At 43.4% G+C, this 26,906-nt stretch overlaps 1 protein-coding gene across 1 annotated transcript in view; it reads left to right on the top strand.

Annotated features, from left to right (window-relative positions):
* Positions 1 to 26,906, top strand: part of LAMA1 (laminin subunit alpha 1) — a 153,529-nt gene that overhangs the window by 122,010 nt on the left and 4,613 nt on the right. Inside the window, exons 49-58 of the mRNA XM_007458457.1 lie at positions 2,411 to 2,561; positions 3,209 to 3,353; positions 3,842 to 3,983; positions 6,476 to 6,590; positions 6,786 to 6,956; positions 9,885 to 10,036; positions 10,741 to 10,926; positions 20,233 to 20,368; positions 21,679 to 21,791; positions 24,962 to 25,151. Of these exons, the coding sequence (XP_007458519.1) occupies positions 2,411 to 2,561; positions 3,209 to 3,353; positions 3,842 to 3,983; positions 6,476 to 6,590; positions 6,786 to 6,956; positions 9,885 to 10,036; positions 10,741 to 10,926; positions 20,233 to 20,368; positions 21,679 to 21,791; positions 24,962 to 25,151 (1,501 nt within the window). The remainder of the gene's footprint in view (positions 1 to 2,410; positions 2,562 to 3,208; positions 3,354 to 3,841; positions 3,984 to 6,475; positions 6,591 to 6,785; positions 6,957 to 9,884; positions 10,037 to 10,740; positions 10,927 to 20,232; positions 20,369 to 21,678; positions 21,792 to 24,961; positions 25,152 to 26,906) is intronic.

A 26,906-nucleotide genomic window follows, 5' to 3' on the forward strand; every position in this document is an offset into this window, starting at 1 on the left:
TTGTGGCCTCTCCCGTTGTGGAGCACAGGCTCCGGACGCGCAGGCTCAGCGGCCATGGCTCACGGGCCCAGCCGCTCCGCAGCATGTGGGATCTTCCCGGACTGGGGCACGAACCCGTGTCCCCTGCATCGGCAGGCGGACTCTCAACCACTGCGCCACCAAGGAAGCCCAGGCCTTTATTCTTGTGTTAGTTTTGAGAGGCTGTTGCAATAGAGCATTGGCTGCACGGCTGACCTTGACCGGACAGTCATCTGTTTCTGGACCCTCTGCTCGGTACTGGTGATGGCAACATCAGTCACCCAAGGTTATCTCCTTCAGTGTCTCATGGTCTACGGAAAATTACCTAAAATACTTTTTTGTGGTAACATAAAAAAGAGCACCGCGCTGTAGGGGTGATGGTAGGTAGAGCATCCTGAGCGTGGGGCCCAAGTGATGCCTCCTCACTCACGGGACAGCTGCACGGAGTCTGACGGGTCCCCATCTCATGGGTGACACCTTGGATCAGAGCAGTCTAGTCATTCTTCCAGGGTCACTGGGCTGAGAGCTGGGAGGGAGGGCGTCCGCCCAGTCCTCCTGACTGCAGGGCTCCCCCCAGCCTCCCATAAATGCTGGGCGCTGGAGGAGAGCCAGCCATGAAGTGCTGTGGCAGGACCCTTTGTCATTTGTCCTGGCCTCTTACTCAGGCAGGGGCCTGGAGCTGCCTTCCTGAGGCCCAGCTGGGGAAAGGCACATGGGCCTCATGGTTATAGAACGGAAGTCTGACCCACAGGGGAGGAGCCCCAGAAATGTGCCGCTGACCTGAGGGATGTGAGCCTTCTCAGGAGAGTTGCATTCAGTCATCGTTTCCTTTGCATTCATCCCTCTTGGTGGCCACCTGACTTGGGCAGGCCCTGCTGAAGGAGAGAAGCCAGAACCAAAGACGCAACCTTCCTGAGAACGGAGAACTCCTGAGCTCTGGGGAGGGAGAGGGCAGACGGATTTCTGGAACTTCGTTTGAAACCTGCTTTGCATTTTCTTGTGTGTGTTCTTGGGCAAGAACTTAATCTTTGAGGCTCAGCTTTTAATAGGCAAAATGGGACCCCACTAGGACCTCTGAACACAGTACAGTACTCAGAGCTAAACCGGAGTGAACATTTGCTATGTACCAGGCACCGTTTAAAGAACTTTACATGTATTAAGTCATGTATAGCCCTTCCAGAGAGGTTCTAGTGTTACCCCTATTTTACAAATGAAGGAAATGAGACACAGAGGGGTTAGGTAACTTTTCTGAGGTCACACAGCTAGTAAGTTGGGGAGCTGGGATTTGAACCCTAGCAATCTGGTTCTAGAGTGTGTGTCCATAGCTACATGAAACCGGTTGCCAAAAGATAAAGCAATGGGACATGCTTCTAGGAGGCCAAAGTTTTAAGGATTAAATAATTGAGGATTAGGCCACAGTTTGTTTATGCAGAGTGCATTTCCTTAAAGTTATATTTCCTTATAAGAGATCTCAAGACAAATTTTTAGAAAAAGCAGGACTGTAGAAAGGTATAAATTTGAAACCTCAGGTTTTACAAAGCACTGCTACATTTTTTGTTAATGGAAACAGTTTCACTGGGTTATTCTGTTCCTACTTGGAGATGTGACACAGAGTGGTTATTACACCTTCAACTGGAAAAAATGCAAATTCATACCCCAAAACACCCTAATCTAATTCACTCTTGAGCCCTGTGACATTCCAGAAAAGTACTTTTTGAACATAATAATGATATGTTCTAAGTACTTTGTACCTGAAGAGTGAATCAAGTCAACTTTTTGAGACGTTGGGAAATCTGGAAAACACTTATCTAAGTGCTGGGGTCCATGGTATATAACTGCTGTAAGCTCATCCTGCAGATTTTTGAGATTCTTTTTTGTCAGTGATATTTTCGCAAACTGATGCTTCTGGCACATTGGTACGTATTTGTTTTCCATCATTAGTCCAGTTTAGTTGAATTAGTTGAAAACGAGCATAAGGTGATACATGCCAATATAAAATTTATTCTGAAAGTGCTGGAATTAAGAAAGGACATTAAAGGAAACTAGACATTAAGGGACATCAAAGTCACATTAAAGGGAATTAGAACAAATGAAAATCTAGTCACCAAGTAGAACTATTTATAGCAGTACTCCATCCTTTGAGGGAATTTCTTTTTACTACAGTGAACACTGCCCACGTTCACTTTCATTTCCTTACAAGGCAACTGGGTGCTTGTCTCACATAATCTCATGGGGAGCATATTTTAAGATATTATGACTTACGCTTGTTATCAAATTATGGAAATAAATGCTCTATCACAACTTTCGTGAGGAAGAACTCAGTAAAAGTATCGTGTGTTCTCTTTAACTACCTTCCTAAGAATAGATTGTATTTCACCTTCTCTCCTTGCAGCCCCCAAAATGAAGATGCTTCCTTCCATTTTGATGGGAGTGGGTATTCTGTTGTGGAGAAGATGCTCCGGGCTACTGTGACGCAGATAATTATGCTTTTTAGTACCTTTTCACCTAATGGGCTGCTTCTCTACCTGGCTTCAAATGGCACCGTAAGAGTCTGTGGGGCCCTGCACCCTACTGTGTATATACAGTTGGATTGCTATGAGGATATTTATGTTTAATGATTGTTTTATGAGCACATGCTAGTATAATATGTACGTATGTATGCCATATCAATCCCCCATTTTAAATGATTTATCAGTACAAAATCGTTGAAGAACATTTGGAAAATATAGAAGCGCATCAAGTAGAAAATAGCTTCCTATCATTATAAATATCAGTTGAACATTTATTATTAAATTTTGAGCTTGAATAAGACGTCTTGTTTACTCACTCTGACCACCTTATTTGAATTCCATCACAGGAAGTTCATGTTCTTATTTTTATCTTATGTGCTGCTGATTTTTCTCAATCTTCTAGTTTTATTTTTAGGATTGGCCCAGTTGTCAATCTAAATGAAAAAAATAGAGATTCCACTTCTCTTCCTGCATTGTAGATTTTGATGACCATGAGTTTATCTGACATATGTCTGTATATTATTCTAGAAAGCCTTTGTGGACACTTTTAATTTTGGACTGTTGGGCCAGGTCCTGTTTTCTTAGTTTGACTGTAGGAGGTTTCCGCCATCCCTGACCTGGAGAGAAAGGAAATATTGTGATAATAATGTAGCCTTGGGTAACTCTTTTCTTTATTACAGAAAGACTTTTTATCCATCGACTTGGTCGACGGCAGAGTTAGAGTTACAGTTGACCTGGGTTCTGGGCCTCTTGCTCTTATTACCGACAGACGCTATAATAATGGAACCTGGTACAAAATTGCCTTCCAGCGAAACAGAAAGCAAGGTAAATGCACACGTAGACGGACGGAATGTTGGTCGCCCTCATAGGAATAGAAATCTTCCCAAAGTCAGCAGTCTTTTTTTACTTTAGCTTTCTAGGTATTCTTAAATGATACTCTAATCAAAAGCCATTGTTTTCTTTGGAATACTAAGCACCAGGATTCACATTTTGCTGGAGGAATATTCTAATTCTCTTTGTTTGTGGTTTCCAAATGCATTATTTAATGTTAAATGCTGAATTGGAATCAAGGATCAAATTGATTCTATTTTCTTTGACACACATAGTGCTACCATTTAGCATGTATATTCTGGATTTATTGACTTTTTTAAAGAGGGTTTTCATTTGTCTTTTAACAGTCAGGAACATCCCCTGGTCAAATTTGCAGAATGTAAAAGAATATGTCTTTGTAAATGACCTTTGTTAGACGTCTGTGTTCACTTTATTGTAGAAAATGACTAATTTTCTTGTCTATTCCTCTTGATCTTCTCTAGGACTCCTAGCAGTTATTGATGCATATAACACCAGCTACAAAGAAACGAAGCAAGGGGAAACTCCAGGAGCATCTTCTGACCTCAATCGTCTAGATAAGGATCCAATTTATGTGGGTGGATTACCTAGGTCAAGAGTTGTAAGGTATGATACCACATTGCAGAATTTTCATGTCCCTAATTACCAACTGCCTTAGTTTCCATAACAAAGTTCCACAGACCGGGCAGCTTCAACAACAGAAATGTGTTCTCTCACAGTTCTGGAGGCTACAGTTCCGAAATCAGGCGTCAGCAGGGCCGCTTCCTTCTGAGGATTGTGAGAAAGAATCTGTTCCATGCTTCTCTCTGAGCTTCTGGTAGCTTCAGGCATTGCTCAGCTTGTAGGTGGCATTCTTTATCTGTGTGGACACGCTGTCTTCCCTCTGTGTATGTCTCTCAGTGTCCAAATTTCCCCTTTTTATAAAGATACTAGTCATACTGGATTAGGACCTACCCTACTGACCTCACCTTAACTTGATTACAACCGTAAAGACCCTATTTTCAAATAAGGTCACATTCACAGGTACTGGGGGTTAGGATTTCAAGATCTTTTGGTCGGGGTGGGGAAACACAATTTAACCCATAACGTTCTGTTTTGATTAGTATGCCATATAATTAGGAAGTAAAGAAAGCCTTCTGCAATAGAATTTATGATTTTCTATTTATTGCCTATAAAACATCTAAAAATTGTTACTGTGCAATATTTGGAGACCCACTTTCCATCACACGTCACTCTCCTGTCCAGACATTCTAGAGTGGTATAATCTTTTTGGTGACAAGAAGAAAAGAATCATGCTTTCTGCAGACTTATCTGGATTCCCCTTTTGGTGATTAGAATGAATAATGTATGTGAAAGTTTGAAGACCAGCATCAGCAAGTTGGATTAAAGGTAGCAGAGGAGAGATGCACTGATTCTTGTTCTTGTTTAGCTTTGTGACTTTAATAATTTCATAAACTTTCTGTAGTTTACTGTCCTCAATTTTGTAATTTTGGACTGGGGACAAAGTAAGCTCTAAGTTTCTTTCACACCATTATAAAAAAGGCATATACGGCCAGCAGTCAGGGCAGCCTAGCTTCCAGGGAGTGGAATCACCAAATGTCCAAACCGAGTCACTCAGCCCCGTGGTTTTCAAATGTATATTTGTAGCAGTACCTCATCTTCAAGCCGGCTTCTTATACAGAAGTGCAGCCACTCCAGTTGCTATGGGTTGAGCAGCCCAGAATCCACTTCCTGACACACCCCCTTCTCTGCCAGAAATGTGTGAAAGTTCCAAGGAACATAGTTTACAACCACAGTCACCCACCTTCAGGGTCTTGGAAATAGATGTCCCAAAACTTCAGGGGAGTTGGTCGCTTGTCCCAGGTCTTACCCCTCTGCCAAGGCAGAGCCAGGATTGGAAGCCTCTCCCCTAATCCCTGATTACAGATGTCATTCCTAACATAGTGGCATTGGGGATGTTTCTGAGGTTACAAGCTGTATTGTAATTCATTTGTTCTTTACCTAAATGGTACACAGCGTAGACCCTGAAGAAAAGGACAGAGTCCCTTTTCTAGGAAGACATCTCAAATCACAGACTTTCACGATAGATGGGTCTTGGTTATCATTGGGGCCAGTCTCACTTACAATGGAAGAAACTGAGATTCGGAAAGGTTGACATTTGCCCTAAATCATGTGGTTTCTTAATGGCCAACAGCTCATTGCACAGCACAGAGAAAAAGTGAGATATGACATGTAGCAAGGAGCCATGTTCCTGCACAGTTCTCCTGTCACTAGCTGATGCTTCAGGGTGTAACTGGGAGATGTTCAGTAGTCTCCATCATTTGGAAATGTTAGCCTGAGTACATTAAAGCTCACCCCACCCAGCAGAGTGGCAATTTCTGTTAATAAAAATATGGAATTGGCTTAGTATCAAAGAAATAAGGGTTCTGGATAATCCCAGACTTCACCAAATGCAGTTATTTCCTTCAGGAGGAAGTTCATGAATATGTGGTATGGACAAGAGCCGATGCCGTCTCTAACCAAGAGATCCTGGGAAATCACATTGCCCACACTTGCCCCCGTGGGAGGTGAATGTTTGCTCTACATGGAGACTGGATTGAAATCTAAGTGCTATAATTTCCTTATGGCAGTGCACTGTCTCTCTTATAATTAGCCTCTGTTTTAGTGAGTATATCTAAATGGTAATGATTATAATAGTTTCCCTTAAAATATTAAGTATGCTTTTATCTAGGTAGCCATCTAGGTAATCAGCCTCACTAAATTCAATCCCTTTCTTTAGTCCTAAGGAGAGTACATGTTTGACCTGAATTTTCGCCATCAATAGTCTTGTTAGAGGAAGACCTAGACATTTATGAGAATGACACATGGAAAGAGATCTTTCTTATTTGTAGGTCCATTTTTATTTCTTCTTTCAAAACTGGAGTTATAAAATCCAATTTTGTTGCTGTTGTTCTCTTGCCTTTCCCTACTAGACATTTATGAGAATGACACATGGAAAGAGATCTTTCTTATTTGTAGGTCCATTTTTATTTCTTCTTTCAAAACTGGAGTTATAAAATCCAATTTTGTTGCTGATGTTCTCTTGCCTTGCCCTACAGGAAAGGTGTCACCAGCAAAAGCTACGTGGGCTGTATCAAAAACCTGGAAATATCTAGATCGACCTTTGATTTACTCAGAAATTCCTATGGAGTGAGAAAAGGCTGTATACTGGAGGTGGGAAGTGTTTTATTAATATTGGGATGAGTTTCTATAAATGCCCACTGATTTACTAACATCATAAGGCAACAGGATCTAAACCAGGGGTGTGAACAGAAAAGAGGTGGTGGGGAAAACGGCAGCAGCCTCCAGGGTGGGAGGTTCAGCATGCGGGTGGGCCTCATGGTGCTTTCTCCTCTCCTTTGTGACCAGCCTGTCCGAAGCGTTAGCTTCTTGAGAGGCGGCTATGTTGAATTGCCACCCAAGTCCTTGTCACCAGATTCGGAATTGTTGGCAACATTTGCCACCAGGAACAGCAGCGGCATCATCCTGGCTGCCCTGGGCCAGCATGGGGAGAAGCAAGGTCACCGGCAGGCCCACAAGGTGAGTGGCTCAAAGGCTCTCAAGCCAGGAGCTCAGGAAGGAAATGACTTCAGGAAACACTGGATAGAAGATGACTTAGTCATAACACATATTCTACAACATGTGTGCCTGGTTGTTAATGGGTGTGCGTTTTTAATAAGTAAAAGTGATTATTGTTGAATGTCTTTCCCTTACGAATCAGCGGTCTCGTTGTGTTGCATAATCCATCTTCCTTGTCTGGCCGTTGAGAAGAAAGATCCTTGCTGTCTACCTAGGATTCTTATAGGATAGGTGATATTTACCTTTCCTCTGCTCAAACTTTATATATTATCTAATTTGAAGAGATTCACAGAATGCTGATGTATTGTATTAATGAAGTAGAAGCCATGCAGCTACAATTTAGAGTACTGTTCTCTACTGTGCAAGGTATTTTACAGACATTGCTGTATAATTATTACAGCCACACTTCAGGGTGAATGCTGCTTCCTATATTTTGCTGAGGGAGAAATGGATTCAGAGAGCCTGGCTAACCTGCACAAGATCACACAGCTGTTATTTCAGAGCCTGACCTGGAACACCAGTCTGTAGACCCCAGATACCTCACGAGACACTGAGTGAAGGTCTGACAAGGACAGATTGGTTTATGGGCTCCACCAATCTTTTTTTCCTTTTTAAGTTGAGATGAAATTTACATAAAATAAAAGTAACCATTTTTAGGTGAAACAGTCAGTGGCACTTAGTGCTTTCATAATGTTGTGAGGCCACTTTCTCTATCAAGTTCCAAAACATCTTCATCACCCAAAAGAGAAGCCTATGCCTGTCAAGCAGTCACTCCCCATTCACCCCCTCCCCCAACCCTGGAAACCACCAGTCTTCTTTCTGTATCTATGAATGAATTTACCTATTCTGTATATTTCATATAAGTGGACTCATATGAGTGATATTTTATCTTTCACTTAGCATGCTTTCGAGGTCCATCCACATTGTAGCATGTATCAGCATGTCCTCCTTTTTCATGGCTGAATGTTATCCCAGTGCATACATAGCATAATTTATTAGTTCACTGATGGACGTTTGGGGTTGTTTCTACCTTTTGACTATTGTGAATAATGCTGCTACGAACATCTGCACACAAGTATTTGTTAGAGTACCTGTTTTCAATTCTTTTGGGTATATACCTATGGGTGGAATTGCTGGGTCATATGGGAGTTCTATGTTTAACTTCTTGAGGAACTATCACACTGTTTTTCTCCACCAATCTTAATAGGACCCCTTGTAAATCAAAATTTGCTACTAAGTCAGCAAAAAGGAACGGTGTCATCCAGTGCTGGCAAGACCTTGGGAAACACTCCCATTCCAGTTCTGCTGGTGGACCTCTCTCAATGTGGCAAAAGAGTGTTAAGAGCTTTAAACATTTTCAAACCTTCAACTCTTTAATTCCACCTTTAGAAATCTTAGAAAACTTTCACAGGCAAAAAAAAAAAAAAGTTAAATGTTCATTACATATGGTAATAAAAAGTTAGAAACTACCTACATTTTTTAAAAAGGAATAGATCCCACAGTGAGATTTCACCTCACACCTCTGAGAATGGCAACCATCAAAAAAGATAAGAGATGGGCTTCCCTGGTGGCACAGTGGTTGAGAGTCCGCCTGCCGATGCAGGGTACACGGGTTCGTGACCCGGTCCGGGAAGATCCCACATGCCGCGGAGCGGCTGGGCCCGTGAGCCATGGCCGCTGAGCCTGCGCGTCTGGAGCCTGTGCTCCGCAACGGGAGAGGCTACAGCAGTGAGAGGCCCATGTACCGCAAAAAAAAAAAAAAAAAAAGATAAGAGATAACAAGTGCTGGTGAGGATGTGGAAAAAAGGGAACCCTTGGCACTGCTAGTGGGAATGTATAATATATTGGTACAGCCACTATGGAAAACAGTATGGGGCTTTCTCAAAAAACTAAAAATCAAACTCCCATATGATCCAGCAATTCCACTTCTGGGTATATATTTGAAGGAAATGAAATCACTACCTTGAAGAGATACCTATATCCTCTTGTTCACTGCAACATTATTTACTGTAGTCAAGACATGGAAACAAACTGAGTGTCTATCAGTAGACAAATGGATAAAGATGTGTGTGTATATGTATACATATATATCAATATCTATCTATTTATTTATACAGTGGAATGTTATTCAGCCATAAAATAGGAGGAAATCCTACCACTGAAAACAACATGCATGAACCTTGAGGGCATTACGTTAAATGAAATAGGTCAAACAGAGAAAGACAAATACTGTATGATCTCACTTATATGTGGAATCTTAAAAAAACACTCATAGAGAGAGAACAGATTGGTGGTTATCAGAGGTAGGGGCAGGAGAGAAGTGGGTGAAGGGGGTCAAAGGTACGAACTTCCAGTTGTAAGATAAGTTCTGGGGATGTGATGTACAGCATGGTGACTATAGTGACAATATCATATTGCGTATTTGAAAGTGCTAAGAGAGCAGATCTTAAAAAGTTCTCCCTACAAGAATACTATATGAGCTGATCATTTACAGTATATTCAAATATCCAATGGTTGTGTTGTATACCTAAGACTAACACAATGGTATATGTCAATTATATCTCAGTAAAACGGGAAAGGGAGGAACAGATCAATGACTTACAATGTAACTGTTTGTTAGTACATAATGTACCAATAAATAATAAGTATGAAGACTGTAGAAATGGAAATTGATATGGTTAGTGATAATAGCATAATGCAGAATGTAAATTATGTCAGCAGAGGTTAGAAAGCAATATACAAAGTATAAAATAGTTGTGTTAGATGGTGATATTCTTAAGGAACTGCTTCCTTGGTGCCAGTACTCCCACATTACCTCCATAAGATGATAATTCTTTAAATCCTATAGTAATGTCTTTTCTATGGGAATTCTCTGTGTGACCTTCCCAGCCCTTCTTTTCCATCATGCTAATTGAAGGCCACATTGAAGTGCATGTTAATCCTGGGGATGGAACCAGCCTGAGAAGAGCTCTCCTGCATGCTCCCACGGGCACATATGGCGACGGTCAAGAGCATTCCATCTCCTTGATAAGGACCGGGAGGTATTTGCGTCACCTTACGGAGGCTCCCCAGTAGGAAGCCTGTATGCAGTGAAATGATTGGGATAATTAGTATGATGTCATTCAGAGTCTTTATAATTCCAAAATAATTCTAGAAGCTTAATAGAATACCTCTTTGGAAAACAGTTTGATCTGCTTTGTAATAAGATATTTGCAGAATTTTCATAATTGAACAGCCTTAAACCTGCCCTTTTCTGGGGCCCGGCATAAATTGTCTTTACACTGGAATAATTCTGTGTCAAATAGTGTTACAGTATTAGTAAATTCTAATAGTGAATGGTAAAATAGCAAATAGTGACATAGTAAATAGTAAAATGTAAACAGTGAAATAGTAAACAGTGTCGTATCAATATTTCTATATAATTTCTCTCCAAAATTGTAGACCACAAGTTTTAAAAAAAACACTGCACATTTTGTCACAGGTAAAGAAGTAAAAGATTCTCTCCAAAAAGCAATTGAACTGAATAGTATTTAATCCCATTCCATTCATTTTTGGAGAACATTTACCTGTAGGTTTTAATACTCAAGATTCACTTTTTTATTCACACACATGTTAAATGTCATGTTAAAATGTATCTTCAAGAAACTTTTATAATTCAGTAAGAACTTGCTGGAATTAGATATTAAAATGGACAGTTATGTTTCATTATATTTTAAAACCTTTATTTTCTCCTTTAACCTTTTAGAATTATCACTGTCCAACTGGATGAGACAGCTCCTGTGGAAATGAAGCTGGGCCCATCAGCAGAAAGCAGGACAATAAGTGTGTCCAACCTGTACATAGGTGGTGTTCCAGAGGGCGAGGGGACACCCATGCTCAAGCTGAGAAGCTCATTTCATGGCTGTATCCAAAACCTGATCTTTAACATGGAGTAAGTGTGACTGTGCTCTCAGCATGATTTTGCACTTCCTGATCTTTTAATGCCCAGTACTGACACTAATCTACAACTTAATTTTGCTGTTTGAGATGGCCCCAAATTCTACAAGTTCCCAAATAACAAATGAATCCCATGTTCTATAAACTCCCCCAAATGGATTTATTAGACTAGAATGATGGAAAAATCTGGTCATCATGCATGAGAAAAAAAAGAACCACTAAACATTAGTTCCATAGTACTGTCAACACAGAGCAGAGGTCAAATACATTTTGGCATGCTTTTTTTAAAAAAATATCTTTATTGGAGTATAATTGCTTTACAATGATTTGTTAGTTTCTGCTTTATAACAAAGTGAATCAGCTATACATATATCCCCACCCTCTTGCATCCCCCTCCCACCTTCCCTATCCCACCCCTCTAGGTGGTCACAAAGCACCGAGCTGATCTCCCTGTGCTATGTGGCTTCTTCCCACGAGCTATTTTATGTTTGATAGTGTATATATGTCCATGCCACATTCACTTTGTGACAGCTTACCCTTCCCCCTCCCCATGTCCTCAAGTCCATTCTCTACGTCTGTGTCTTTATTCCTGTCCTGCCCCTAGGTTCTTCAGAACCATTTTTTTTTTTTTTTTTAGATTCCATGTATATGTGTTAGCATACGGTATTTGTTTTTCTCTTTCTGACTTACTTCATGCTGTATGACAGACTCTAGGTCCATCCACCTCACTACAAATAGCTAAATTTCGTATCTTTTTATGGCTGAGTAATATTCCGTTGTATATATGTGCCATATCTTCTTTATCCATTCATCTGTCAGTGGACACTTAGGTTGCTTCCATGTCCTGGCTATTGTAAATAGAGCTGCAATGAACATTGGGGTACATGACTCTTTTTGAATTACGGTTTTCTCAGGATATATGCCCAGTAGTGGGATTGCTGGGTCGTATGGTAGTTCTATTTTTAGCTTTTTAAGGACCCTCCTTACTATTTTCCATAGTGGCTGTATCAATTTACATTCCCACCAACAGTGCAAAAGGATTCCCTTTTCTCCACACCCTCTCCAACATTTATTGTTTGTAGATTTTTTGATGGCCATTCTGACTTGTGTGAGGTGATACCTCATTGTAGTTTCGATTACCATTTCTCTAATGATTAGTGATGTTGAGCATCCTTTCATGTGTTTGTTGGCAATCTGTATATCTTCTTTGGAAAAATGTCTATTTAGGTCTTCTGCCCATTTTTGGATTGGGTTGTTTGTTTTTTTGATATTGAGCTGCATGTGCTGCTTGTAAATTTTGGAGATTAATCCTTTGTCAGTTGCTTCATTTGCAAATATTTTCTCCCATTCTGAGAGTTGTCTTTTCATCTTGTTTATGTTTGCCTTTGCTGTGCAAATTTTAAGTTTCACTAGGTCCCATTTGTTTATTTTTGTTTTTATTTCCATTTCTCTAGGAGGTGGGTCAAAAAGGATCTTGCTGTGATTTATGTCATAAAGTGTTCTGCCTATGTTTTCCTCTAAGTTTTATAGTGTCTGGCCTTACATTTAGGTCTCTAATCCATTTTGAGTTTATTTTCGTGTATGGTGTTAGGGAGTGTTCTAATTTCATTCTTTTACATGTAGCTGTCCAGTTTTCCCAGCACCACTTATTGAAGAGGCTGTCTTTTCTCCGTTGTATATTCTTGCCTCCTTTATCAAAAATAAGGTGACCATAGGCACGGGGGTTTATCTCTGGGCTTTCTATCCATTGATCTATATACTTGTTTTTCTGCTAGTACCATACTGTATTGATTCCTGTACCTATGTAGTATAGTCTGAAGTCTGGGAGCCTGATTACTCCAGCTCCGTTTTTCTTTCTCAACATTGCTTTGGCTATTCGGGGTCTTTTCCATACAAATTGTGAAATTTTTTGTTCTAGTTCTGTGAAAAATGCCACTGGTAGTTTGATAGGGATTGCATTGAATCTGTAGATTGCTTTGGGTAGTAGAGTCATTTCCACAATGTTGATTCTACCAATCCAAGAACATGGTCTGTCTCTCCATCCATTTGTATCATCTTTAATTTCTTTCAGCAGTGTCTTATAGTTTTCTGCATACAGGTCTTTTGTCTCCGTAGGTAGGTTTATTCCTAGGTATTTTATTCTTTTTGTTGCAGTGGTAAATGGGAGTGTTTCCTTAATTTCTCTTTCAGTTTTTCATCATTAGTGTATAGGAATGCAAGAGATTTCTATGCATTAATTTTGTATCCTGGTACTTTAGCAAATTCATTGATTAGCTCTAGTAGTTTTCTGGTAGCATCTTTAGGATTCTCTATGTCACTGCAAACAGTGACAGCTTTACTTCTTCTTTTCCAATTTGGATTCCTTTTGTTTTTCTTCTCTGATTGCTGTGGCTAAAACTTCCAAAACTATGTTGAATAATAGTGGTGAGAGTGGACATCCTTGTCTTGTTCCCGATCTTAATGGAAATGCTTTCAGTTTTTCACCACTGAGAACAATGTTGGCTGTAGGTTTGTCATATATGGCCTTTATTATGTTGGGGTAAGTTCCCTCTATGCCTACTTTCTGGAGGGTTTTTATCATAAATCGGTGTTGAATTTTGTCAGAAGCTTTTTCTGCATCTATTGACATGATCATATGGTTTTTCTCCTTCAGTTTGTTAATATGGTTTATCACATTGATTTGCATATATTGAAGAATCCCTGCCTTCCTGGGATAAACCCCACTTGATCATGGTGTATGATCCTTTTAATGTGCTGTTGGATTCTGTTTGCTAGTATTTTGTTGAGGATTTTTGCATCTATGTTCATCAGTGATATTGGCCTGTAGTCTTCTTTCTTTGTGACGTCTCTGTCTGGTTTTGGTATCAGGGTGATGGTGGCCTTGTAGAATGAGTTTAGGAGTGTTCCTCCCTCTGCTATATTGTGGAAGAGTTTGAAGACGGATAGGTGTTAGCTCTTCTCTAAATGTCTGATAGAATTCACCTGTGAAACCATTTGGTCCTGGGCTTTTGTTTGTTGGAAGATTTTTAATCACAGTCTCAGTTTCAGTGCTTGTGATTGGTCTGTTTATATTTTCTATTTCTTCCTGATTCATCTTGGCAGTTTGTGCATTTCTAAGAATTTGTCCATTTCTTCCAGATTGTCCATTTTATTGGCATAGAGTTGCTTGTAGTAATCCCTCATGATTTTTTGTATTTCTGCAGTGTCAGTTGTTACTTCTCCTTTTTCATTTCTGATTCTATTGATTTGAGTCTTCTCCCTTATTTTCTTGATGAGTCTGGCTAATGGTTTATCAATTTTGTTTATCTTCTCAAAGAACCAGCTTTTAGTAGTTTTATTGTCTTTGGTATTGTTTCCTTCATTCCTTTCTCATTTATTTGATCTGATCTTTTTGATTTCTTTCCTTCTGCTCACTTTGGGGGTTTTTTGTTCTTCTTTCTCTAATTGCTTTAGGTATAAGGTTAGGTTGTTTATTTGAAATGTTTCTTGTTTCTTGCGGTAGGATTGTATTGCTGTAAACTTCCCCCTTAGAACTGCTTTTGCTGCATCCCATAGGTTTTGGGTTGTTGTGTTTTCACTGTCATTTGTTTCTAGGTATTTTTTGATTTCCTCTTTGATCTCTTCAGTGATCTCTTGCTTATTTAGTAGTGTATTGTTTAGCCTCCACCTGTCTGCGTTTTTTACAGATCTTTTCCTGTAATTGATATCTAGTCTCATGGCGTTGTGGTCGGAAAAGATACTTGATACAATTTCAATGTTCTTAAATTTACCAAGGCTTGATTTGTGACCCAAGATATGATCTATCCTGGAGAATGTTCCATGAGCACTTGAGAAGAAAGTGTATTCTGTTGCTTTTAGATGGAATGTCCTATAAATATCAACTAAGTCCATCTTGTTTAATGTATCATTTAAAGCTTCTGTTTCCTTATTGATTTTCATTTTGGATGATCTGTCCATTGGTGAAAGTGGGGTGTTAAAGTCCCCTACTATGAATGTGTTACTGTCGATTTCCCCTTTTATGGCTGTTAGTATTTCCCTTATGTATTGAAGTGCTCCTATGTTAGGTGCATAAATATTTACAATTGTTGTGTCTTCTTCTTGGATCGATCCCTGATCATTATGTAGTGTCCCTCTTTGTCTTTTGTAATAGTCTTTATTTTAAGGTCTATTTTGTCTGATATGAGAATTGCTACTCCAGCTCTCTTTTGATTTCCATTTGCATGAAATATCTTTTTCCATCCCCTTACTTTCAGTCTGTATGTGTCCCTAGGTCTGAAGTGGGTGTCTTGTAGACAGCATATATACAGGTCTTGTTTTTGTATCTATTCAGCCAGTCTATGTCTTTTGGCTGGAGCATTTAATCCATTTACATTTAAGGTAATTATCAACATTTATGTTCCTATTACCATTTTCTTAATTGTTTTGGGTTTGTTATTGTAGGTCTTTTCCTCCTCTTGTGTTTCTTGCCTAGAGAAGCTACTTTAGCATTTGCTGTAAAGCTGGTTTGGTGGTGCTTAATTCTCTTAGTTTTTGCTTGTCTGTAAAGGTTTTAATTCTCCATCAAATCTGAATGAGATCCTTGCTGGGTAGAGTAATCTTGGTTGCAGGTTTTTCTCCTTCATCACTTTCAGTATGTCCTGCCAGTCCCTTCTGGCTTGCAGAGTTTCTGCTGAGAGATCAGCTGTTAACCTGATGGGGATTCCCTTGTGTGTTATTTGTTGTTTTTCCCTTGCTGCTTTTAATATGCTTTCTTTGTATTTAATTTTTGACAGTTTGATTAATATGTGTCTTGGCGTATTTCTCCTTGGATTTATCCTGTATGGGACTCTCTGTGCTTCCTGGACTTGATTAACTATTTCCTTTCCCATATTAGGGAAGTTTTCCACTATAATCTCTTCAAATATTTTCTCAGTCCCTTTCTTTTTCTCTTCTTCTTCTGGAACCCCTATAATTCGAATGTTGGTGCGTTTAATGTTGTCCCAGAGGTCTCTGAGGCTGTCCTGAATTCTTTTCATTGTTTCCTTATTCTGCTCTGTGGTAGTTATTTCCACTATTTATCTTCCAGGTCACTTATCCATTCTTCTGCCTCAGTTATTCTGCAATTGATTCCTTCTGGAGAATTTTTAATTTCATTTATTGTGCTGTTCATCATTGTTTGCTCTTTAGTTTTTCTAGGTCCTTGTTAAACTTTTCTTGTATTTTCTGCATTCTGTTTCCAAGATTTTGGATCATCTTTACTATCGTTACTCTGAATTCTATTTCAGGTCGACTGTCTATTTCCTCTTCATTTGTTTGGTCTGGTGGGTTTTTACCTTGTTCCTTCATCTGTGTGTTTCTCTGTCTTCTCATTTTGCTTAACTTACTGTGTTTGGGGTCTCCTTTTTGCAGGCTGCAGGTTTGTAGTTCCCGTTGTTTGTGGTGCCTGCCCACAGTGGCTAAGGTTGGTTCAGTGGGTTGTGTAGGCTTCCTGATGGAGGCGAGTGGTGCCTGTGTTCTGGTGGATGAGGCTGGATCTTCTCTTTCTGGTGGGCAGGACTGCGTCCAGTGTTGTGTTTCGGGGTGTCTGTGACCTTATTATGATTTTAGGCAGCCTCTCTGCTAATGGGTGAGGTTGTGTTCCTGTCTTGCTAGTTGTTTGGCATAGGGTGTCCAGCACTGTCGCTTGCTGGTCATTGAGTGGAGCTGGGTTTTAGCATTGAGATGGAGATTTCTGGGAGAGGTTTCGCCGTTTGATATTACGTGGAGCCGGGAGGTCTCTGCTGGACCAATGTCCTGAACTTCGCTCTCCCTCCTCAGAGGCACAGGCCTGACATGTGGCCAGAGCACCAAGATGCTGTTAGCCCCATGGCTCAGAAGAAAATGGAGAAAGAAAGAAAGAATAAAATAAAGTTGTTAAAATAAAAATCTTTTAATTAAAAGTAAGAAAATTTAAAAGTAGTAAAAGAAAGAAGAGAGCAACCAAACCAAAAAACAAATCCACCAATGATAGCAATTGCTAAAAACTTAAAAAAAAAAAAAAAAAAAAAAGGACAGACAGAACCGTAGGACAAATGGTAAAAGCAAAGCTGTAGAGACAGAATCACACAAAGAAGCATACACATACACACTCACAAAAAGAGAAAAAGGAGGGCTTCCCTGGTGGTGCAGTGGTTGAGAGTCCGCCTCCTGATGCAGGGGACACGGGTTCGTGCCCCAGTCTGGGAAGATCCCACATGTCGTGGAGTGGCTGGGCCCGTGAGCCGTGGCTGCTGAGCCTGCATGTCCGGAGCCGGTGCTCCACAACGGGAGAGGCCACAACAGTGAGAGGCCCACGTGCCACTAAAAAATGAAAAAAATAAAGAAAAAGGAAAAAATATATATATATCTATATATAAAAAAAAGAAGAGAGCAACCAAATCAATTAACAAATCTACCAATGATAATGAACTTTAATTACTAAACTAAGATAAACATAAAACCAGAAACAAATTACATGCAGGAAGCAAACCCCAAGTCTACAATTGCTCCCAAAGTCCACCGCCTCAATTTTGGGATGATTTGTTGTCTATTCAGGTATTCCAGAGATGCAGAGTGCATCAAATTGATCATGGAGGTTTAATCAGCTGCTCCTGAGGCTGCTGGGAGAGATTTCCCTTTCTCTTCTTTGTTCGCACAGCTCCTGGTGTTCAGCTTTGGGTTTGGCCCCGCCTCTGCATGTAGGTCGCCTGAGGGTGTCAGTTCCCCGCCCAGACAGGACCGGGTTAAAAGGAGTAGCTGATTTGGGGGCTCTAGCTCACTCAGGCTGGAGGGAGGGAGGGGCATGGAGTGCAGGGCGGGCCTGCGGCAGCAGAGGCCAGCATAACATTGCAACAGCCTGAGGTACGCCATGTGTTCTCCTGGGGAAGTTGTCCCTGGATCACGGGACCCTGACAGTGGTGGGCCGCACAGGCTCCCAGAAGGGGAGGTGTGGAGAGTGACCTGTGCTCGCACACAGGCTTCTTGGTGGCTGCAGCAGCAACCTAGTGTCTCATGCCCGTCTCTGGTGTCTGTGCTGACAGCCACAGCTCACGCCCGTCTCTGAAGCTCGTTTAGGCGGAACTCTGAATCCCCTCTCCTCGTACACCCTGAAACAGTGGTCTCTTGCCTCTTAGGCAGGTCCAGAGTTTTTCCCAGACTCCCTCCCGGCTAGCTGTGGCGCACTAACCCCTTCAGGCTGTGTTCACGCAGCCAACCCCAGTCCTATCCCTGGGATCTGATCTCCCATGCCCGAGCCTCAGCTCCCAGCCCCTACCCGTCCCGGCAGGTGAGCAGACAAGCCTCGGGCTGGTGAGTGCCGGTCGGCACCGATCCTCTGTGCGGGAATCCCTGCGCTTTGCCCTCCGCACCCCTGTGGCTGCGGTCTCCTCCGCGGCTCCGAAGCTCCCCCCCGACCCAGCTCCCATCTCCGCCCGCGAAGGGGCTTCCTGGTGTGTGGAGACCTTTCCTCCTTCACAGCTCCCTCCCAGAGGTGCAGGTCGTGTCCCTATTCTTTTGTCTCTGTTTTTTCTTGTTTCCTTTGCCCTACCCAGATACGTGGGGAGTTTCTTGCCTTTTGGGAGGTCTGAGGTCTTCTGCCAGCGTTCAGTAGGTGTTCTGTAGGAGTTGTTCCACGTGTAGATGTATTTCTGGTGTATCTGTGGGGAGGAAGGTGATCTCCGCGTCTTACTCTTCTGCCATCTTGAAAGTCTCCTGGCATGCATTTTTGAGAATGTAGAGATTTTGTGATACAAGCTTCCTGCTGTCTTGAGCTCATTGCTTTAAAGGACCCTTTACTGCTGGGCTACTTGCAACTTCAGATTATTAGTGGCTCCTCCTAGAACAATTACTGTCTTATTAAGAACTGGATGTCTCTGCTCCCACGCGAGGAAGGGAATTATATGTGCCCACAGGCATTTATTTCCTGTTCACTGCCCCTCTGCCTGTGGTCAGCATGCTGTGCTCTGTCCTGGGTGGTGGTGGGGGGGAGAGGGTGGACAGAACCCGCACAGGAAAAACTAAATGTGCCTGAGTGTCAGGAGACTGAAGTTCCCCTCCTTGGTGGGCTGCTGACCTGCTCTGTGACCTTGAGCAAGGACTTGGATCTTTCATGGTGGCAGTGTCCTCTGTGAAGGAACCTCTTAGGAGCCTTGAAATTTAAAAGAATAAAACATCGTCTTGGGTTTCAACACAATGATGATGTCAGAACCTTGAGCAGTTATTTGTAACTTGATGTATTTATTCACCCAATTGTTTATTAATTAATCAATTAGGCATCTTCTTGTTCCTGAAAGCTGTGAGACTGGGAACCTGATAGGGCAGAAACATCTATGTACTACTGTTCACAGCCATGTCCTCAGAAAGTGCCAACAAAGGACGTGCAGACAGGGGACATGTTGTAGAGTAAAGGGACATATGACAAGGGTAGTTCATGACTTCCTGGCAAAGGGAAACTGTGAGAAAGAAGCCAGTGTTTCATGGAGGCCACTGTGCAGCGCTGTGGGAGCCACAGCCAGCTTCTTGCCCTGAGGCAGCCCAGCCAAGGCTGCAGGAGCAGGTGACAACATTTGAGCCGACTCCTGAGGGACACTCAGGAATGGCCAGGTGGACACAGCGGGGATGGGCTGTGGGGCGGGCGGACAGGGGGCTGCCATTTCAGGCAGAAGAATCAAACAAGACAATAGATAAGGGAGGTTATGTGGACTTCTAGTCCCTGTGGGAGACAGTCAATTTGGTTACTCTAAGAGTATTATATTAATGTTTGTTTGTTTTTTAAAAAGTCAGGTTTATTGAGGTATAATTTAAATACAGCAAAATTAACTCTTTTAGGTGTACAGTTTGATGAGCTTTGACAAATACATAGTTATATAACTACTACACATTTGATTGCCATCACCCCCAAAGTTTCCTTGTGCCCCTTTGTAGTCAGTCATCTCGCCCATGCTTAGTCCCTGGCAGCCACTAATCTCATTTCTGTCTCTATAGTTTTGCCTTTCAGAATTGTAGTGTGTAGATTTTTTAAAAATTAATTAATTAATTTTTGGCTGCATTGGGTCTTTGTTGCTGCATGTGGGCTTTCTCTAGTTGCGGCAAGTGGGGGCTACTCTTCTATGCGGTGCATGGGCTTCTTGCGGTGGCTTCTCTTGTTGCGGAGCATGGGCTCTAGGCGTTCGGGCTTCAGTAGTTGTGGCACGCGTATATTAATGTTTTTTAATGGATTTTAAGTGTTCAATAATCACATGACCTTGGTTCATGTGTTGGTTTGTATTATCTCCATTAATTTTGAAAACACTTTGTTTGTATCTAGACTTTTGGATTTCACTAGTGCCACTGGCTATGAACACGTGGACTTGGACTCCTGCTTGCTCTCAGAACGGCCAAAGCTTGCTTTCCACGGAGAGGACAGCGAACACCCGCCAGAGCCCCAGCCTTTACCAAGTCCAGTAAGAAGGGCTTTCTTTAATTCTATGGTTGAGGTCCAGTCAGAAAAAAAGAGCACCACCCAAAGGACATTAAAATGGGGACCTAATGATAAAGCTGCAGGAGCACACAGGAGCCATGAGCACACAGAGGGAAGAGCCGGGGCCGCCCAGGGAGCAAGTCTGAGCAGAGCGTCTCCCAGTGGGCGCTGGAGCACAGAGAAGACAGGCCCTGCCAGGGAGGCAGGAAGGAGGGAGAGACATGCGGCTTCTCCCATTCACCCTCCAGCCTCCCAGCACTGCCTTCCATTGGCTGGATGAACCAGCTGGAAGCCACTTTCCAAAGGAATCTGGGAGAGTTACAGGGTCACCCCTGTGATGAGAAGCAGGGGGGCAAGCAGGATGGCTCTCTGAGAAAACAGCGTATCAGACATGGCAGAGTGTCCCGAGCTGCAAGCTCTAATGCTCGGGTGCCTCTTTTGGTTGCCACACAGCCAGCTTTGAGGCAGAGGCTTTATAAGGACTCAGTATCACTTTGGATTTAGTCAGAAACATGAAAATAAGTATTTATATAGGCCATCATACGTATCATTGTTGCTTTAAAAAATAAGATTTGATTCATCTAGGAAAAGCCAGTTTGACCAAGTATTTTTAACAGCAGCCATTGTCAGTTTTCACTTTTCTTTCCCTTTTCTGATTTCTCTACTTCCTTGGTTGAAAGTTTACACTCTGATTTAGATGGCACAATCACACAAAAGCAGTACCTTGCGAGCAGGGCCCATCTTTGAGTTCAGGACAGTTGTCTTGGTAGCATCCGTCCACCGACCTGGAAAACTGAGTCTAAGGCCTCACTTGGTCCAGAGTCAGGGCACCTGCCCCTCCAGCCCGGCTCCTCCTGGCTGCACCCGTTCCTGTCTGGGTGGAACTGGCTCGGCCTGTCACCTGTGGGCACTTACAGCTGCCCGGTGCTTGTGAGGCAGGTGCTCCTGTAACCGCTGGCATCCTCAGGCCCTCCCCAGAGCAGGGGTTTCAGGGGCAAAGGGGCACAGAGCAAGGCCTTTGCCCCTTAGGCCTGATGAAAATTCATGGGAATTTAGGTGAATTTGAGGGGGGCTGAGGTGAAAAACAAAAGCTCTAGTTGCCTTCTCAGAGAGACAAAGAAGGGGATGTGTAGTAAACTGTTCGAAGCAAAGAAGGTAAAATCGGTGCTGTGTGTTTGCGTTGCTGGTGCTCTGACACAATTGCTTCTGAGATGTTTCCCTCGTGGAAAAACACGTCAGTGTTAGTGGGGGTCCTGGTCGTGCGTGGCTGAGAACCGTGTGCGTGTCTTACAGGAATCGTGTGCCGTGGACAGAGCCCCGGAGTACGTCCCCAACGCCCACCAGTTCGGCCTCGCAGGAGGCAGCCACTTGGTGCTGCCCTTTAATCAGCTGGCTGTCAGAAAGAGGTAGGCATTGCTCTAACGTCCTCATGAGGTATCTCACTGCTAGATGAGTCCAGGATGTATTCTTCAGCAATGGGTCTTTTCTAGAAGAAGCTTCTTGTGTTTCACCATGGAGTGTTCAACTTGCCACCATAGGGCAGCAGTGAGAAGGCAAAGAGGGGAAGGTAGCCTCTGTGGACCTCAGATGCTTAAACGCGATTAAGTGGGGTGCTGTGGTTTGTCTTTACCCCATCCTGATGATGGCTGGTTGCTGCCTGTCTGTGTGTATGTAGGAAAGCACGTAGGTATCTAAATCCCCCTTCCTTCTGGAATCCCAGGTTCTCTGGATCTATCATCTGGCCTTTGAACCCCATTCTACAGTAAGCATTCACTAATCTGATGAAACTGCCTATCCAAACTTTCACTGTGCACCCAAATTCCTGGTGCCACACCCACACCAGTCTGCACGGTCCCCCGGCCCTCACACATGCCTGTCCCAGGTACCCTTCTCCGTTCGGTGAAGCCGGCTCACATCCCAGGGATCTCATGGCCAAGGACCCACAGTCCTCCCTGCTCTTTCTGTGGCTCACACCTTCAGGCCTGCCATGCTCTGTGCCTCTGCCGTGTCATCTGAACTCACCACCCCAGTACACATCTCAGCTCAGCATCTTCTCTCTGCAGCCCCTGCCATCATTCCCCATAAGTTCAGCAGCCGCCCAGCACCTCATCTTTGAGGTCCTCTGGCTTAGATCTGTCTTTTCGTCCTTCCCTCTGAGCCACCCTCTCCCATGCTCACACCCTGGAGTACTACATAAGTACCCACCCCACATCCACAACCTCTACCTCAAACATCCTACTAAACCCTCTTTCTCCTCCTTAACTTCGGCTCCAGCAGTCCCCCAACTGCATCAAGACCCCTGAGCCCTCATGCTTTCTCAGCATCATCACCCTTTTTCTATCTCCCACAGCACAGTTTACCCCCTTACCCAGATAGGTTTGATGCCTTTATTACAGGTGTTCCTCTGCAAACTCCCTTAACTCTCTCATCTCTTCACTGTGACCCCAGGTAAAGCCCATATGGGGCCTAATCCATGCCAGAAGCCCGAGCTGGTGGTCAGGGCTGCAGAGATGCATCTCTTTTTCCTACCTGGTTTGACTTTAAAGCTGTGGCCACAGATCTCAGATGGAACCTCCAAACTCCAAACATATGGGGAGCCAGTACGTCTCTAATACATTCACATTTTTTATTTTTTGTAGCTTCTTCTCTTCTCTCAAAACTCTATGCATCCCCACAGCTCCCTTCATGCCCCAGCTGCTGTCTTGCCTCACTGAGAAGAAAGAGCCCGTTCTTCTGTCCACCATTAGAAGGAGCACCCTGCCTCTGTCCCCCCGCCCCTCCCCTGCCACGTGGAGGAAGGGTCCTCGTCTTGCTCACTGGAGCTGTCACCCCTCCTCCCAGGACACGGGCAGCATCCATTTCTCCCTCTTTCATACCTGATCCTGTCAGCACAAAGAATCACCTCCATCACCCCGTCATCAGGGAGACCAAGGAGCAAACACTTGTACCAGAGACCGTCTCAGTATTTTACACACAAACCCCAACTTAGTCCTCATAATTATCCTGTGAGGAGGGTATTATCTTCATTTTATAGACCAGGAAATTGAGCCATCTGCTCAGACTCCCATCCAGGTGCTTGTGACCACTGCACCGACTTCCTCTCTAGGAGTTCCTAACTTTTAAAACAGAAACACTCTGGTACACTGCACACCCCAGCCCACCCCACTCAATATCCTGGCTCTGCTTCACAGTGGAACATCTTGGAAGAGTTGCCTTACGTGGCTGGCTGTCTTTCCCCGCCTCCCATTTCCTCCTCTCCCCACCCGTGCATGGTGGTGCCGCCCCCTCCAGGCGCTCAGCGGCATCAGCGCCCGAGGCCCCTCTGTGTCTTTCGCGGCTGAGGCCCCACGCTCCCCTCACCCCCGCCCCGCCCACTGCTCAGTCTCCTCCTCCAGCTCCTCTGCTATCAGAGGGGGCAGTGCCCTCCCGCCTCCCCTCCACAGCGCCTTCTGTGTTCCAGTGGCTGTGAAATGCCATCTATTTGCACCAGCACCCACATCGCTCGCTCCGAGCTTTACCTAGAAGTCAGGGGCTGTACACCTAACCGCCTGGACATCTCCACGTGGATGGGGACAGGCCTCTCAGCCTCAGTGCACCCAGAGAGAATTCACCGTCTCCCCGAAACCTGCATTTCTGTAGGCGTCACCACCTTCACCTGGCTGCCCAAGGCCCACACCTAGAGCTTGTTCCTTCCCTTGCTCTCCAAATTCAGTCCCTCAGCAAGTCCTGAGGCTTCTTCGTCCAGAACATTTCATGTATTACTTCACCTCCTCCGTGTCCCCACCCCCCCAACCACCCTGGTCTGAGCCCCAACCTGGCCTCTGTGGACTCTTGTAACAGCTGCCAGCCTGACACCTGCTGTCACCCTGGCCCCATCTGATTTGCTCTTTGCATCACAGGTTCTTTTTAAGATATAAATCCAGCCATGCCCATCCCCCTTCTTAAAACCCTCCCGTGATTTCCCACTGCACTCACACTGAAATCCGCCACGCTCTCCTTCCCTTGTCCCCGTGTGCCTCAGTGACCCTGTGCCCCCTTCTGTGCGAAGACACCCAGATGAAACCTTCCTCCACCCCTATGTGGTGCCATCTCTCACATGGCCCCCTTGGGGATTCCTGGCCGACCACCAGAATCAACCAGTTGTTTCCACATACTCCGCACTGTCTGAAAATGAAATGCAGGCCTTTCCTGCAGAGGTTTGTGGGGCTTCCTCCTGTCTTTCATTCAGATCTCAGAAATAACCGTCTTTCAGAGTTGCCTGCCCTGACTACTTAATGTAGCCACCACTTGGGCCTTCACATGCCCCAGTTTTAACCCTCTGATATATTTCTGGTATTAGTTTCAGAGGGGAAGGGACCTTCCTTGGTTCACTGCTTGATCCTCTGCTCCTAGAACCGTTCCTGGCAGGTGGAGGTACGCAGTAACCATGAATTGAATGAATGGATAAGTAAATGAAGGAATGAATGACTTGAGATGTTAAATATAAATGTTGAAACACTTATTGGGGTCTCTCTTTGAGGTTAAAGAGTAAAAGTGAAAGCATATTCCTGATAGCTGAGCTCTTGCTTCCCTCCAGGCTCTTGGTCCAGCTAAGCATCCGAACGTTCGCCTCCAGTGGCCTGGTTTACTACATGGCTCATCAGAACCAGGTTGACTACGCCACGCTCCAGCTGCACGGGGGCCGCCTCCACTTCATGTTCGATCTTGGGAAGGGCAGGACAAAAGTCTCGCACCCTGCGCTGCTCAGTGATGGCCAGTGGCACACGGTACGCTCTCAGGAAACTGTGATCACTCGTTCTGAGTTTTGCTCCACCTGTTCCTAGTGTCCACTCCATTTCACAGTAGTGGGATCATCCCCTTTGGTTTCCAGCTTGCTTTGTGTCTGACATCTGCCCCATAGAATGTAAACTCCTTGCGAGCAGGGACCTTTTCTGCTTCTGGAAATATCCCCAGGGCCTCACTCAGTGCCTGACACTTAGTAGGCACTCAGCAAACATTGGTAAATGAACAAAAGGCACCAGAAATGTCCTTGGCTTGACGAGAAGTAAATCAAGCCCAGGGTGGCATGAATGGGCCAAACCTGACGACATGGCATTTGTGTTCTTGTGATGTGACTAGGACTCTGGAGCATGCTGTATTCTTTTTTTTTTTTTTTTAATTTGTTTTTTTCTATACAGCATGTTCTTATTAGTTATCCATTTTATACATATCAGTGTATACATGTCAATCCCAATCTCCCAATTCATCACACCACCAGCCCCCGATCCCCGCCACTTTCCCCCCTTGGTGTCCGTACGTTTGTTCTCTACATGTGTGTCTCAATTTCTGCCCTGCAAACCTGTTCATCTATACCATTTCTCTAGGTTCCACATATATGCGTTAGTATACAATATTTGTTTTTCTTTTTCTGACTTACTTCACTCTGTATGACAGTCCCTAGAGTCATCCATGTTTCTACAAATGACCCAGTTTCGTTCCTTTTTATGGCTGAGTAATATTCCGTTGTATATATGTACTACATCTTCTTTATCCATTCGTCTGTCAATGGGCATTTAGGTTGCTTCCATGGCCTGGCTATTGTAAATAGTGCTGCAGTGAACATTGGGGTGCATGTGTCTTTCTGAATTATGGTTTTCTCAGGGTATACCCAGTAGTGGGATTGCTGGGTCATATGGTAGTTCTATGTTTGGTTTTTTAAGGAACCTCCATACTGTTCTCCACAGTGGCTGTATCAATTTACATTCCCACCAACAGTGCAAGAGGGTTCCCTTTTCTCCACACCCTCTCCAGCATTTGTTGTTTGTAGATTTTCTGATGATGCCCGTTCTAACTGGTGTGAGGTGATACCTCATTGTAGTTTTGATGTGCATTTCTCTAATAACTAGTGATGTTGAGCAGCTTTTCATGTGCCTCTTGGCCATCTGTATGTCTTCTTTGGAGAAATGTCTCTTTAGGTCTTCTGCCCATTTTTGGATTGGGTTGTTTGTTTGTTTTTAATACTGAGCTGCATGAGCTGTTTATATATTTTGGAGATTAATCCTTTGTCCGTTGATTCGTTTGCAAATATTTTCTCCCATTCTGAGGGTTGTCTTTTTGTCTTGTTTGTAGTTTCCTTTGCTTTGTAAAAGCTTTTAAGTTTCATTAGGTCCCATTTGTTTATTTTTGTTTTTATTTCCATTACTCTAGGAGGTGGATCAAAAAAGATCTTGCTGTGATTTATGTCAGAGTGTTCTGTCCTATGTGTTCCTCTAAGAGTTTTACAGTGTCCGGTCTTACATTTAGGTCTCTAATCCATTTTGAGTTTATTTTTGTGTATGGTGTTAGGGAGTGTTCTAATTTCATTCTTTTACATGTAGCTGTCCAGCTTTCCCAGCACCACTTATTGAAGAGACTGTCTTTTCTCCATTGTATATCCTTGCCTCCATTGTCATAGATTAGTTGCCCATAGGTGCGTGGGTTTATCTCTGGGCTTTCTATCCTGTTCCATTGATCTATATTTCTGTTTTTGGAGCACGCTGTGT

This window comes from Lipotes vexillifer, unplaced genomic scaffold, assembly GCF_000442215.2.
Source record: "Lipotes vexillifer unplaced genomic scaffold, Lipotes_vexillifer_v1.1 scaffold447, whole genome shotgun sequence".
NCBI lineage: Eukaryota > Metazoa > Chordata > Mammalia > Artiodactyla > Lipotidae > Lipotes > Lipotes vexillifer.